Below are 16,034 nucleotides of genomic sequence, written 5' to 3' on the forward strand. Positions count from 1 at the left end.
AACATCGAAAGTTCTGGAGATTACTTCTTCATTCCTATCGTGAACATACTCCTAGAAAAACAGTATAAACAGCCTTATTTAGTGCTGTTCTTCAATCATTTAACACCATCATCAAGAAAATTAATAACTCGAGAACTTACAGCGAACTTTTCACTCATTTTGAATAGCATAGCGGCAGAGCAAGGAGCCTTGAAAATAGACTGAAATTTGTAATAATAAAACAGCAATCACTTGGGGGGGAGTGAGCAAAATCTCCCTTTACCAGTTTTTTTTAGAAAGAAAATGGTTAATCAAGAACTTTGTAACTTCATTACCAAAGGTAAAACTGGAGCACACTACGTGGGTTAAGCCCACTCTCTCTTTAATAACTGTGAATCCGTCTACGAGTTAATTGGCATATGGTTGTTTACAACATCCTGCTAACTATCCCGATATATAGGGGAAATATTAAAGCTTCCTCAAGTCAGTTCTTATCGACTCTGTAACGAGAACTCTAGTATTATACTAACTAACTTCTGTTGTCACAAGTTGTCAATTACGTTAGTACAGAGAATCATAATAAACTCAGAACATGATAGTATCACTCACACGCAAGAATCGCTCATACCTCTAGTTGTCCTTTCTTCCTAAATTGCCGGCTGTACATGGTGTATTCACAGTTTTAACCAACAATGTCCATTTGAAGCTGTGAACCAATAAAGAGAGGCTGCATTAGGTTACCAAAATGTACTTTGTGCCGCTACATTCTTATTTGATCAAACTACGTCCTTTGTCCATAAGACTGCTACCACTTAACTAACTTCTCTCAGACGGTAATGCGCCCAACATCAGTTCGTAAAACTGGTAAATTTAACTCTCCAGACTCGTATCGTGCACTCACAGTAAACATTTGCAAGTGAAACAAGGTGGGATCGAATATCCCGATCTCCTCGACGGAGAGTCTGTCTTCTACTTATGTTTCTATGATCTTAGGTTCAAAATCTGTCAGCCATCTTTTAAAGGTTTAGACGTCCGAATCATCAATGCAAGCGCTATGTTAGTTGAGAGTGTGTGATGAAAACAAGGAACCATATAGCAATAGCCCCCAGTCTATTGAGTTTGGAACGCCTCCATATTTAAGCAGTGGACAAAGAACACCAAGTTGTACAAATAACTAAAACTGATTAATTAGCATATATTCTGCCAATCCACCATTTAATTGAGCCCACATTCGATAGCATTGCTCAGAAACATTAAACGTTGTTCTTTTTCATATAATCTTTTCTTGTCTTTTGATGTAGCAACATTTTGTGAGACTTGTAACAACACAGTTCATCTTAAGGAATCGAAAGAGTGTCCCGTTGCGGCAAAATGTCCCACAAGGGATGCTGTGAGTACCACATTTTTAATGCAACTCCGGTGTTCAGTAATGGGTGTTTTGATTTTCCATTCAGTCTTTCCTATATAAAACTTATCACAAAGATACCAATTGGCATAAAACACCATACGTGAGTTGCAATTGGTAAATAATGTTTGTACCCAAGGTCTCTGAAGACCAATGTCTACTTCTTTTGTTCTTTTCATGGAGCTACAGCTACTATATGCCCATCAAGGTGTATGGCCTACAGGTCGGGGTAGTCCCCAAGATTTAGTAATACTCATTTGAATGGATTGTGTCCTCCCAACGTATTCCATGTCTTTTACATGTAATTTCCACAGCTGTGTACTTCAGAAACATTTTCGGCAGAGGGCTTCCTGCGTCGATGGTGGCGGGTCGGTGTACCTTGAAGGCCTCCATCGTGGGCGACGTCACTGGATGTTATAAATAGGACGGACGGCGCCCGTAGCTTCAGTTCTGTTTTTTCCACAAACGTGTTTGCTTCAAAGACTCAGTGCGCCTGGTGTATTCCTTTTGAATATGTCTTCTTCTTCAACCCCTCCGACTCCACGGTCTGGCTTCTTGCCGGGACTGCAAGTCGAAAATGTCGATTACCGACCCGCATCGCATTTGTTTGTGGTGCTTGGGTGAGAGTCACGACACTGACGACTGTTCCAAATGCCAGTCGCTAACTGCTAAGGCCTTGCAGGAACGTAAGGGAAAGCTTCAGGTAGGTCGGGGTTCTAAACCCAGTAAGTCCCGTAAATCCAAGTCCAACGGTATGTCCACCGACGATTCGAGGGATGACTCTGCATCGGAAGGAGTCCCGGGGGTCTAGGTCCTGGAGTGGTTCCCGCCATTTGTCGTCCTCGTCTCGACATTCTAGGAAGCGCCGTCCCCGGTCGCCTTCCCGTCGTCCTCGGAGGTTGGAGCCGTGAGGAAAGTGGCTTGTCCAACTAAGTCCTCGACTCCGGAGGAATGGGCTGCCTTCAGGGAGCAGATGTTGGCATTTTTCAATCGCAGGGCACAGTTCCGTCTGCGCCTTCTCACAAAGCCGGCAAGGAATGGTCTCGATCCGTGGCTCTTACACCTTCGGGCTCAGATCCTCGGCGCAATCCTCATCAGGGACCTTCCAGATCCCATCCGGACAAGGCTCAGGATGGTCGCAAGAGATGTGCTTCCAAGTCTTGGTCCTCGACCGCAGAAACCTTCTAAGGGCTCAAAGTCGGCATTGGCGCTATGTCCGTCGTATACGGACGTCGAAGCTTTGCCTTTGTATCAGCCCTCGGCGCCATCAGCGCCCTTGTCGATGTAGACGCCGACACCTTTGTGGTTTTTTGGCGGAAATTTACTGTTGGAGATCCCTGGTACTGTGGATCCTCCAAGGAAGGCTACTCGCAAGTCTGTAAGGCCTGTTATGGACACCAGACCCTCGGCTGTTCCGAGACAGGACTTTTACCTCCCTCTGGATGACATCTATGAGGAGGAGCGGCGGTCAGGTTTAGATCTTGACCAGGTTGAGCCTGATGTGGCTCCTGTCTTTTCAGGTGATAGCCAGTTGGAAGACTTGAGACAATCTCTTCATGACGCTAGTGGCCTGAACACTTTGTCTGAGGTGGAATTTGGCAGGCCTGAGCCTGGGGCTCATGCTGAGTCGTCATGCAGGAGACTTATGGCTAGAGTAACTGAATACCTTGGTTGGTCCAGTCCTCCTGAAGCTTTTATTCAGGATGACTTAACTGACATTTTGGATCAAGGTCCGTCCTCTGACCTGGTGTTGCCTTTTCATTTAACCTTGCAGAAAAGGGTGGCGGCTGCTTAGCAGGCCCCGGAATCTCTTCCGGCTGTTAACGAATAGTTAACTAAAAAATACCCTCCTTCCAGTAGAAACTCCAGCTACCTTTGATCTCCCCCCACTCCAGAGAGTTTGGTGGTTCAGGCGGCGTACCCTACCATCCCTCCTGATGGGGACGACAAACGCTTCGACGGTTGGGCACGCAAGGTGTTTTCTGCGGGGAGTATGGCGCTGAAATCCGCCAACTCCACTTGTGCCTTGGCAAGATTTTCACACTCTGTGGAACTGTTTCTCTTGCGGCTGAGCATATTCCCGAGGGGGAAGAAAGGGATGTGTTCCTTGCTCTCGTGCAAGATGGCGAGGATGCCATATGTGAATCCCTTCAGTCGGGTTTGACACAGCCGACAGTGTTAGCTGGTCCATGGCTGCGAGCACCGTTATACGCAGATTTGCATGGTTGCGGAAGTCGGGTTTTGCTCCGGATGTGCAAGCCCGTCTTTTGAACATGCCCTTTGATGGTGCGCATTTGGTTGGCAGCAAGGCTGACGAGAGCCTCGAGAGGTTGCAGACCTCAAAAGCTGCGGCAAAATCTTTAAGTGCAGCTGTTAGTCAACCTCCGCCTTTTCGTCCAAGGGGACAGCAGTGGAGGGGAGGCTCTTTTTGTTACTACTCCTCCTTTGGTGGGACGAGAGGAGCTGCCAGTCAAAGGGGTCAGCGTAAAAAAAGTGCCTGTGGTGGTTGGGGAAATAGAGGTGCCAAAGCCGCTCAGGCAGCTTCCTCTTTGCCTTCAGGCGCTGCCGGAGCTGCTCCAAAACATTCATGAGGCCATGTCACATGGTTCGCCAGTTGGGGGCAGACTGTCTCAGCATCTGGAAGAATGGCAAGCCATTACTTCGGATGCATGGGTTCTGGATACAAGAGCCCATGGCTACTACCTTCCCTTTCTAATATGGCCTCACGACAATCCACCAGGGAATCTCTCTTTTAAGCTTCCGGATCCACTCCTTGTGCACGAAATCTTGAGCCTGCTAGAGAAAGGTGCTATAGAACTGGTGCCTGTAGCAGAGAGTAACAGGGGATGGTATTCACTTTATTTTTTGATCCCAAAGAAAGATGGGGGGATTGAGACCCATCCTGGACTTGCGTTGGTTGAACAAACTTCTCAGGAAGGCCAAGTTCACGATGGTCACTCTTTCAAGTTCTACAGGCCCTTCAACTTCAGGATTGGTTGGAGTCTCTAGACCTACAGGCTGCTTACTTTCATGTGCCGATTTATCCCAAGCACAGACAGTACCTGAGGCTTGCGGCTGGCAACTCACACTTTCAGTTTCGGGTCCTGCCACTCGGATTGACCTCTGCCCGAGGGTCTTCACCAAGCTAATGGTGGTGGTGGTGGCAGCGTACCTGAGGCGAGGGGGGATTCACGTCTACCCCTACCTGGACGACTGGCTGATCTGTGCGCGTTCTCCCGAGCAAGCATTGGATCACCTCGGTCTCACCTGCCGCTCCCTCCACAGGCTGGACTTCTCCCTCAATTTCAAGAAATCGCATCTGACACCTTCCCAACAGCTCCAGTACATCAGGGCTGTGTTGGACACGACCTTAGGGAAGTGCTTGCCTCCCAAGGTAAAGGCTCATCACATTGTGCAGACGGTGGACATGTTTCAACATGCCCAGAGTCTCCCAGCTTTCGAATTCTTAAGGTTGCTCGGCCTCATGGCATCCTGCATTTTTCTGGTGCTAGAGGCCAGGCTGAGGATGAGATCCCTGCAATGAGTCCTCAAGATGCAAAGGTTGCAGTTCTCAGGCAAGATGTCTGATCCAGTTCAGATTCCAATCTCAGTCTCCCTGGATCTTCTGTGGTGGGCCAACGAAGGAAACCTGATGAAGGGGGAACCGTTTTGGCAACCATGGCCGGAGGTGACTGTAGAGACGGATGCTTCCCTTACAGGATGGGGTGCTCATGCCAACGACTTGACCACCACCGGTCGTTGGTCTCCGTCTGAGTCCAAACTCAACATCAACCTGTTGAGCTGAGGGCCATCAAGCTAGCCCGAAGGCTTTCTGCCATCTGTTGCGGGGGAAGAGTGCCCTGATTGGTGTCCGGTCAAATGGTCGAAAATAAAAGATCGAATGACCATTTGATCGAATCAAAATTGTCGAAAAAAAAAAGGTTGCATTTTTTTATTTATTTATTTATATATATATTTTTTTTAGTTTTGGTTGCTTAAAAAATATTTTTAATAAAGAAAAAGGGCGTTTGGGGGGTGAACCCCCCCCCCCCCCCCCCCAAAAATAAAAAAATCAACCTTTTTTTTTCGACCATTTTACTTCGATCATTTGGTTTTCGACCAAATTACTGGTAACCGTCCTGATCATGACAGACAACACAGTGGCCATGCATTACCTCAACAAAAAAGGGGGGGGTTAGGGTCACTCCCGTTATGCAGAGAGGCAATGCAGCTCTGGTTCTGGGCAATCCAGCAAGGTATTTCGCTCTCTGCAGTTCATCTGGCCGGAGATGAAAATGCGGCGGAGGACGCTCTGAGCAGGCAAAGCACGATCTCTCACGCGTGCGAGTTGGCTCAGGAAGTCCTTCTGGAGATCTTCCCCTTTTGGCGAACCCCACAAGTGGATCTCATCGCCACCAGTGCCAACCGGAAGTGTGAGAGATTCTGCTCGAGGAAATTTCCTCCAAGAGGAGCCTTAGGAGACGCATTCGTAGTGGAATGGTCATTCCCACTGCTGTATGCGTTTCCTCCAGTCCCTGTCATTCCTCTGGTGTTAAGGAGGTTACAGAGGTTTGGTTCCCACATGATCCTCATTGCTCCGGATTGGGCCAGGAGAGCGTGGTACCCGGACCTTCTAGAAATGTCCATCTGCCCTCCATGCCGTCTTCCCTACCGAGAGGATCTTCTCTCGCGAGACTTCACGCTTGGTATCTGAAAGGTTGACATATAAGGATTGCGACCTCCCGAATTATGTGATGGAGGTGTTGTTTCGCCCAGAAGGCCAGCAACAAAATCCCTGTACCGTTGCCGTAAGTTCTGCGATTGGGGCAGAGGACAAAATGTTGATCCTTTTCAGTGTTCCATTCCTATGGTTTTGTCTTTCTTGCTTTCTTTGGCCCACAGGGGCCTTCAAGTGGATACCATTAATGGTTCCATGGCGGCGCTGTCTATATTTAAGCGCTCGCCTGAAGAATGTTCTTACTTTAAGATTCCTTTGATTTTTCAATTTCTTAAAGGATTGACTAATCTGTTCCCGCCGTCCCCTTTCTAGATGCCGGTTTGGGATTTATATTTGGTTTTGAAATTTCTCATGGGTGCTCCGTTTGAACCTTTGCACTCTTGCTCTTTGAGGTTACTGTCCTTCAAGACTGTGTTCTTGGTTGCGGTTACTTTCGCTCGTAGTGTGAGTGAATTGCAGGCACTTTCCTCTAAACCACCCATTACTGTGTTTCACAAGGACAGGGTTGTACTGCGAGTACATCCTTTCTTTCTACCTAAGGTAGTATCTGAATTTCATTTGAGTCAGAAGGTGGTTCTTCCATCTTTCTATCCTCCTCCTCCTCCATTGCGACTCCATTGGTTAGATCCTAGAAGAGCTCCGAGCTTTTACATTTCTAGGATATCCAGGGTCAGAGTGGATGATCAACTCTTTGTAGGATATGCTGGACACTGATTGGGCCAGGCTGTTACCAAACAGACCTTGTCCAGGTGGTTATCACTATTATGGAGTGTTACCGATTGGCGGGTAAGGACGCTCCTGAAGGGTTGCAAGCTCATTCCTCTAGGGGCGTGGCTACTTCCACCGCCCTCCAGCGGGGTGTTGCTATTAGGAATATTTGTGAGGCTGCTATATGGGCTTCGCTCCACACCTTTGTTAAACATTACTCCCTGGATACGATCTATGGTCAGGATGTGGCCTTTGGGACGGCAGTTTTTTATTCCGCAATCTGATTGGGTACTCTAAATTCTTTTCCATTCTCCATTTCATGGTACTGCTTTGGGAGTCTGTCAAAGATGTGGAATATGTTGGAGGACACAATCCATTCGAAGAACAAGTTACTTACCAACTGGTAGCGTTCTTCTGACTTCATGTTCCTCCAACGTATGCCACATCGCCCTCCCAGCCTTCCCCACTGGAGAATTTCGTATGCGATTGCAGCTTCCGTTTCTGCAAGGCTATGTGCAGTCAAGCAGGCATGAGACTGGTGCCACACGTTCTGAGGGAAAAAAACTTAAACTGAGTCTACGGGCACCGTGCGTCTTATTTATAACATCCGGTGACGTCGCCCGCGACGAGGCCTTCGAGGGACATCGACCCAAAGTCATCGACGCAGGACGCCCTTTGCTGAAAAAGTTTCTGAAGTGCACAGCTGTGGACATTACATGTAAAAGATGTGGAATACGTTGGAGGAACATCCAGTCGAAAGAAAATTACCAGTTGGTAAATAACTTGTTCTTATCTTGCTGTATCGATAAGCATCACCCAGTCACGGCCAAACCTGTTCGCTATGTAACTCCATCGGATAATAAAAATGTTATTATCCAAAAACAACTGCGACTCATTACCAACGATTAACCCTTGGGGTAGATTTACAGTCCGGAGGTATTCTATCATAATGGACCCATGTAGGTCTGTGCGTATAAGGAGTTTTTTCAACTGCAGGCGTTCATTGCAATTGCTCAAATTTGAAATCAAGAAACCTTCCCCCTCATCTGAAAAAATAAAGGCTCTCGTTATCTGCATCTTTTTCGTCCCAGTACCATAGTGGTGTTTCTCATAGGAAATCTCTACTCCTCTTGATTTCCTCTTCTTCGTCACAGTACTTGAGTGATACTTCGGGGAGCGGGGGGAGAAGATTGTGTGTCTTATGATAAAAAGGTGGTTCTAGTTCTTTTACTCTGGTACCCTCAGTAAATGTGGTTTAACTAGGAAGGAAATGTTTGGGTCTTGTAGTAGTTTATGATATTTAAAAGAACGTTTATAGAAAGAGGGGTTTTACATTCCCTTGCTTTCCTCCGAGTGTGAGTGTTCGACGGAAGGTCATCGGCGTAGGGTAGGACATGTGTGACCATATCCTATGATAGTAGATGCGAGGTAGGATGGATCGGGATTTGGAAAAGGGGAATGCCAGATCTCATCTTTGGGCATCCCGCTTCTGTCCTTCAAAGACCCTCCATCCGAAAGTACCCCTTTGCAGCCTCACTCCCGGGGTCAGAATCTGGCAGTCTTGCCCTTCTCTTGGTTACCTGGAAGCGGTGGGGACCGTGGGGGAGGGGGTCTTAAGCGGGTTACATGTGAGAACGCCCTCAGATTTCTCACACTTTCTACTACAGCATAGGGAAGTGTCCCCACAGCACACCATGGTAGATGGCTTGTGCTGCAAATCGTAAAATACAAAGATCATAAAAGGGAGATGACCACTCCTGTGCTGGTAGGTCAAAGGACTCACCAGTCACCCAAGCACTACATTGCAAAAGGGACCATAGGTATCCATAGCCGCTATACCCATAAGGTGGGTGGTGCGGCCGTAGAAAAGTATGAGACACAAAACTAAGGGAAGAGGTCTCACCACACTGGAACCTTAAAGGGTACAGTGTTTCCAGAACAAAGGTAAATGCAGGAGGTGTGTGAGATTAAAAAAAATCCTTGCTCGGATTCAAAGTCAATGGAGAGAATCCTAGTGATTCCAGCAGTGGTGCAGAGAGGGTAAGATTTGCAAAATGAATGTCTCCCTTACAGTATTTGAATGAAATCTGTATGAGTGAGAGTTGGACAGCGTTTGAACAAAGTTTGTTTCTATAAATACATATATGGCGGGGTAAGGGTGCACACCTTCACCATGAATATGCATTTAAGAGGCATGATGGCACATAATATACAGTATGCAGCATTCTTTTCAAGATTAAAACCATTATAAGAATACCACTGGGGAATCCATGAGGAATGTTTATGGGTGTGGAATGGGTATATGCTTTGCAGAACACACGGGTCAGAGGGAGAAAACTTAAATTAAAGTCTTTCTGCAGAACAGATTGATCTACATGGCCTGTGCTTCATGTCTCTTTCATCCGTCACTTAACAGAGCACAACATAAGCAGTTCATTGCATGTGCAGTCTCCTTCACATGAAGGAAGTTCAGTAATAACATGCCGTGAATTTGAGAAATTGTGCTAAATGAATTGCAGTAGCCTTCCGGCATCAGTAGTGTGGACAAAATAAAGAAATACAATCAAAAGGAACCAGGATAGAGCTTTAGCTGTTTGTAAAATGTTCTTACTGCTGTGCAAGTAAATGGAGATTGTATAATAGTAAGCCTCTGTACCGTGAACAGAATTCCTGCACATAACGCATGTTATTTGAGCAATTTAGGAAACCTGCCTGGCAGTCTTCAGTGTACAACAACATAACCACTGCTACAACTGCCCTTTAACATACCTTTGGCAGAATTATAAAATACACATTTCCCTTTACCTATGAACCCAAATCGTCTAGGCACAGCGAAAACGAGGTGAAGTTGAATGGTCTCCAGATATCTTTGTAAAAAACAAAAGTAAAGACCATTAGATATGTTTTAGGTTTACAGAAATATTAACTCTTATTGAATGCATTAAATATTAGTATATTTATACTTACAATCTACCTTATTATTCATCTATCTTGCAGGCTACTGTAGATTAGATTTCGCAGCATGAATCTGGCATATACTCTTCATCTAAATAGTGACATCTGGTGCATTTGATCTTTACATGTACGATATGGATAATGCTTTGATCCCAATTGTCAAATTAGTATTTTGTATTACAAATGACTGCCATTCATTTGTCTTCTTTTGTTGTTTTTGCAGCTGACCCGATTATCACATCTGTGTATTCTCTATCAAAGCCATCAGGAATACGTTTGCAACCTGGAAGCATGGCAGGGGGGCACACCATAGGTGAGTTGGTCATTGTTGGAGCCCTTTTTCGGACTGCAAATGTCTCCTTTCTCTGTAGTCTGAATCCTGCATAATGGCCCATGCATATTCCACATTGACATGATTGGTCTCAAACTGTGAGGTCCCAAATGACAGGATCTACCCCCTCGCTAATTTAGACTTCTAGTTGTGATCCTATGCACAAGGATTGATCAGATTGCCACAATATCATGATTTTACAGTCATGGATACCGCGCAAAGGTCCTATAATGTAATCACTGTGTTTCCATCCCTGGTAGAAATCAAAGAAGTCTTGCTTCTGGGTACAGAGCAGGGGGGAAGAGGTGCTGCTATCTTGCTTCACTTAATGAAGAGAAAGCGTGAGTGAGATCTTTTTTTAACATGGGCAGGTTGCGGTGCAATAACGATCTAACCTGTGCGCTCATATATGGATGGGAGAGGAAAATCTGGGAAGTGAGCATCCTCCTTGATCAGTGATGCAGCAAAAAAAGCTAGGGTTTGATCACAAGGTGTGAATGGGTCCATCTAGAGGCCTATTAAAGTAAACATAGAAATATGTCAGCTTGAGACTCTGCCCCTTATGAAGCCTCTGGCTGCCTGCTCCTCAGTCCTTTCTTTCCGTTATCGCACCCGAGTGTTCTTTGAATAGCCCACGGTTCCCCCGATTAATATCTGTAAGACCAAACATCCCACCTTGCCACTCTGTCACAAGATCACTGTGTTTTAAAAAAAAAATGTTAGTCTGATTTCCTGACCCTTTCACTCTGAATCCCAAATGAGGCCTCATGGGTGACAGATACTGTGTGGCTACAAGGGAAACACAGAATATTGTGGCCCAGGAACAACATGCACCCTGTTTTTCCTTGCATGCCAGGACGGACAGGATGATTAGCTATAATCAACATGGAAAGGGAAAGAAGTTAAATCTGCTGAGGGAACTTCAGCGAAGAAATCCTGCCCCTGGGGAAACCAGTCATCAAGCAGGGATAAACAACTTACTCAGAGGGGAGACTGATCCAAACCACACTAATGGGGGATAAAGGGGACCACGCATGAAAGAGGGACCAGGGTTCTACTGGTTGGTAGAAGCCTTCTTAGGATTCTACGGGGAACCATATGCTGTACCAGCTGTCCCTACATGCAGCATCTATTTAAAATCACAACAGCAGGACATTGTTCTCATAATAGTTAATGATGTGGATTTTGCACCCTGGGGACGGTGCTGAGCCAGTCAGGTGGCTGGAGCAACGTGCGAGAATACACATTCTTTGGACGCTGTCTCTAGCCAGCTGAGGCCCTTCCCCGGGTGGTACTATTTCTTTTTTTCATTTCTTTGAATGTGGGGAGGCAACAGGGTGCCCCTCTCTCTTGCCTCTCCTCACCTCCCAAACCCCCCAAAAGAAAACAATCCCCTTCTCCATCCACTCTCTCCCTTCCCACTTAACTACTGGACCGGAGCATCGTGCTCCCATCCTGACGCTCCTCCTGCTCTCGGCCACCAGAATAGAAATAGTCCCTTTTCCCTATGGCATTGGCCATCTTGTTCTTTTTTAGTATTTTCCTTCTCGGGAGATGTGCGTCACTTGCGCAGGCAATCCCCTGAGAAAATAAGACACCATTCGTATCCCAGATAAACCCTGGGGTATGAATGGCTTTCATCCCCGCTGTGGGGGTGTGTGGGGAGGACATGGCCTTTATTGGCCCTTGCAGAGGCCCTTCCTTCGCTCTGGCCAACCTGGGCTCGGGCTGGTGGTCCGTTAAAGGCAATGTCCGCCCCACACAGCGGGGGCTAAAGCCATATTAGCCATTTATGGTCATACCAAAAGAACAGAATACCCCTTTAATCCACAGTGGGAGCCACTGTGAAAGTTCACCAGCAACTGGATGTACCCTGTGGTATAAGTCATCACATCAAGTGTATACTATGCAGCTTAAGTCTACCATTTGCTAATCATACATTATTGATGTAAACATGCTGATTAGTAATAAACCGCATCAGTGAATTTACAATGTATATATTTATCCTAAATGGGGTGTGTATTAGTGGGTGACATTTCCCCAAACCATCTCTCCATCCACACAGCCCCATCTACCTGCAGATACAATTTTTGACAATGTCCGTGGACTGGAAGGGTTAACTGTCTTTTGTATGAAAAGTTTATGAAAGATTCTTGACTTAAACAATATGACCTTGCAACTTCATCCTGGCTCATAGTATTACAATTGTGGGCAAATAGCCTCATTTCTTTATAGATAGGTACATGGGTGGTGCTGAAGTTGACACATAAATATCAGAGGAAAAACGAAACTCTCATAAATAACCATGTGTGAAAAGTAAAGCATATCCCATAAATATAACATAATTCACATACAAGCTATATTGACATTAACAGAATTGTAAATGCATAACAAAGATGTGTACTGAAAGGTTATTAAACAGTTTTGCGGCCCACCGGTAGCTACAGGTGTGACTGACTCACACTGTCAGACCCTCTCTTTACGTGTGGCCCTTTATTTGTGCAACTTTGGGAAGGAGGGAGTCCTGCTGTCTACACAGTCCACTAGAGCTATAGGACCCAGAATGCGTATAACGTCCTCCTGTGTTCCCAGGGGTTGGAGTGGAAGGGAGAAGGTATGTAACTTCCATATCACTTGCTTGTGCTATGTCAGTTTTGTAAATTGGGGGGAGCCCTCTTTTGGCCCAATGCTGCCTTGCCCACCTTTCCCTGCCCCTTGTTTGGAGGAAGCCTCCTGGTTTACCTGATTGGGCTGTTTTGGAAGTCCTATGTGTGGCTCCTCGCTACACTGTAGGGAACCTGGGGAGAAGGCAAGTGAACGGTGAGTGCTTGCATCAGCATTAGGACAATCTCTGACCCACCTCGCCAATACCTTTTCACAGACGCCAGTGGCCAGCAAACCCAGACTCCAAAGGAAGGAATAGCATGGTGCCCCGATGGAGAGCCACAGTAAGATAGACTCCCAGAACCACAGAGCTCTGGGACGGTGATATTACTTCCTCCTGACTTAAAAATGTCATGGAGGGTTTTTAAACACTCAGCCGCCTGAAGGGGAAGGCTGATTTGCTGTATTTGAGAGAAGGCGAAAGAAGTGGAGTCAGCTGATGAGCTGAGGTTGAAAACCTACGCTTGAGGAACCTGTAGGCAAGCAGGATTTGGCGAACAATACTAGGGCATAAATTAAGAATATCAGTGATAAAAGGAAATCGGCCACCCTGTAGGAATCCCACCATGTCTCAGGCAGGGTCACAGACCAAAGTGCCACCAAAGGAGGAGCTATGGGTCTGCTGGTGTCTATACCAGAGACTATCAGAGACCCAGAACCAAAGAGAGAAGGAGCTAAGAGCCTCCTCTTGTAATATCCCAGAACACAGAGACCAGACCCGCACAGAGAGTAGAGGAGGAGCTAACAGCCTGCTGGGTGCAATATACCAAACAGGAGCAGAGACCGATCCAGAAAACAAGGGAGTCCAGCCCCCAAGAATGAGAAAGTGGTAAGAGTCTGTTGTGGCCTACATCCTGCACCCTGACAAACACCAGATACAGACTGACAAACAATAGTTTGTAGAAAGGTCTGGGGAATGCCAAAGAAATGAGGGAGGAAACCTCATGAGCTGTCTTACAGAGCCAGCAAATCTCATGTAGTAGGCGAAGTAGAGAAGCATCAAGACCTGCAGAGCACTATTCCCAAGGTCGGTAAAGGAACCATGGCGAAGAAAGAGAGGTTTGGCTAAAAGGGTGAGAATACCACACCCTAGCAATGACTCTGGGGAAGGGGCGGGTGCTATTTGCTGCTAATTTCAAGGTAATAGGTCATAGAGAGGAAATACTTTTTGGTAAAATATGTTCCTTGCAGTGGAGAATGAAATACTTGCTGGTAAGAATATACGCCAGCAAAAGGTAAGTTAATACTTGTTAGTAAGATAATGCCATGGCAAGGGAGAGTAGATCCTTGCTGTGAGGTATTACTCTGGCAAGGGGAAAGGAAACACTTTCTGTAAATGTAATATCCTAGCATGAATTTACTTGCTGTATAATCAGGGCATCTCACAAGGGTTCCATGTCATTTCATCGCCTGTAATTTCATCCCCTGTCATTTTAATGTGAATATTCCATAATATTTTATTGTATTATTTTTTGGGGGGGGGCTGAACCCCCCCCTCCCACACTTATTTTTGTTATTGCCTACCCGCCCAAACCCTTACCTGTCTCCCCCCCCCCCCTAAAAAATTTGATGAGCACATTCGATGGAATGTGCACGTTAAAATACCTTGGGATGAACATGCAGGCGATGAAAGGACGTCGTACCCTCACAAGATATGTAAGGTTGCCTCTACACAGTTTATTTTCAATGGTCGGGATGACTGGTTAGATGAATACCCATCAGGACAGGGAACCAAGACAAGAGGGAGTTTCTAAGGGTGCACAGTGAGAGGGAAGCAGGGTGAAGCAAATTCCGCTTAGGGCCCAGTTTATAAGGATGCAGTGCCTAGGTACAATCATATACTAACTATTTGTTTCTTAGCATCCACACAGGGCAATATTAAATAAATCACTCAATCACAGGGAAGTTGTGAGTGCCCCAGCACATTCTCTTATCCCTGTCTTTGCTGTGTCACAGTTGTTACCATGGTATTTGTCCTTGACTTGTTTTTTTGTCTTGGACTTTTTCAGATTAACCCACATCTCTCCATATGTTGCATGCTGGAATGAGTGGTGGTCAGGAAACAGATACCTGTGCAGGATCTGTTATGTGCCTTTCTTGCCCGAGCAGTCGTTGACTATGCTTGGGAAGACCATTTTGTCCCTCATATACCTGGTAAGTCAGGCATTGAAAAAGACCAGGCTGATGACCAACCCAGCACCATGTTACCTCAACCATTGTCCTGTGAAATACCTTGGATTCCGTGTTGGGAATTCTAGTACCACAGACTGAGAAGGTAGCTGCAGTCCAAAAAACACTACCCCTACTACAAAGAAAGAGCTACGCGCATTCTTATGCCTGCTAGGTTACTTTCATGGATATATTATGAAGGATTTCACCGTACTGGGGCCCACTACAGACAATTTAACAGAGGGCTACCTTGCCATACTGACTTAGAATCAGGCTGAATTAAGAGCATTTCACACTCTGAATAATGATTTATGCAAGCCTTCCTTGCTAGTGATTCCAGATTTCACCCAGCCATTTATATTGCAAACTGACCCCTCAAAAAAGGAGTCTTGGGTGGGATGTTCTCTTAGGAAAGCTTTTTCCGTAGGGAAAAAATGACAGTGATTCTTGAACTAGAGTGCTTGACCATTGGAGCATTGTGATGAATCCTTACATGTCGTCACTTCTCCTTGAGGGGGAGCCCTTTCCCATGAGGTCAGGGAGGTGAGGCCACTACCTGATACTTCCTCTGGGGGTGGTAGTCAGTGGAGTGGGAGGATCTCATGGGGAGAGATTCCCCCTCTAGGGACAAGGACGACCATGTAGGGAGAGCGCAGTACAACACCGAACACTTACACAACTCCCTACTATGTAGTCCCCGTGCCTTACCCAACACTTCCATGTACCTCTGCACACCTGAAGAGTTAACACATGCTAATAGTAGACCCAGGTATTACTGCAGTGCCTGGAAAACTGCCAAAACTGAGAGAAGGTGGCTCAAGAGAGGCATGAGGAGTACCACAAAGCCACTAACAACAAGGTCTGATGTTATGCAACGGCAGGACAAGCCCTATAACAAGGAAACTGAAGAAGAACTCTGGGTCTTCTTTATTCGGAAGTCAGGAGTCTGCACCAGCTACCTGGGAGATTCAAACCGGGTGAAGGAAGCAAGAAGGCTAGACGTCGCAGAGGCAGCAGAGGAACGGGCAGGAGGCACGCCTGTTAGAAAGTGGACCTCCGGGTCTAAACAGGTGCTGTTCCTGAGC

At 46.3% G+C, this 16,034-nt stretch overlaps 1 protein-coding gene across 2 annotated transcripts in view; it reads left to right on the forward strand.

Annotated features, from left to right (window-relative positions):
- Nucleotides 1-16,034, forward strand: part of LOC138566947 (zinc finger protein 91-like) — a 1,189,804-nt gene that overhangs the window by 987,408 nt on the left and 186,362 nt on the right. For both annotated transcript variants that reach the window (XM_069644717.1, XM_069644718.1), the window contains one exon: nt 10,009-10,098. In XM_069644717.1, coding sequence (XP_069500818.1) covers nt 10,009-10,098 — 90 coding nt within the window. The remainder of the gene's footprint in view (nt 1-10,008; nt 10,099-16,034) is intronic.

The sequence above is a fragment of the Ambystoma mexicanum genome, chromosome 2p, assembly GCF_040938575.1.
Source record: "Ambystoma mexicanum isolate Mex_15411 chromosome 2p, UKY_AmexF1_1, whole genome shotgun sequence".
In the NCBI taxonomy this organism is placed as follows: Eukaryota; Metazoa; Chordata; class Amphibia; order Caudata; family Ambystomatidae; genus Ambystoma; species Ambystoma mexicanum.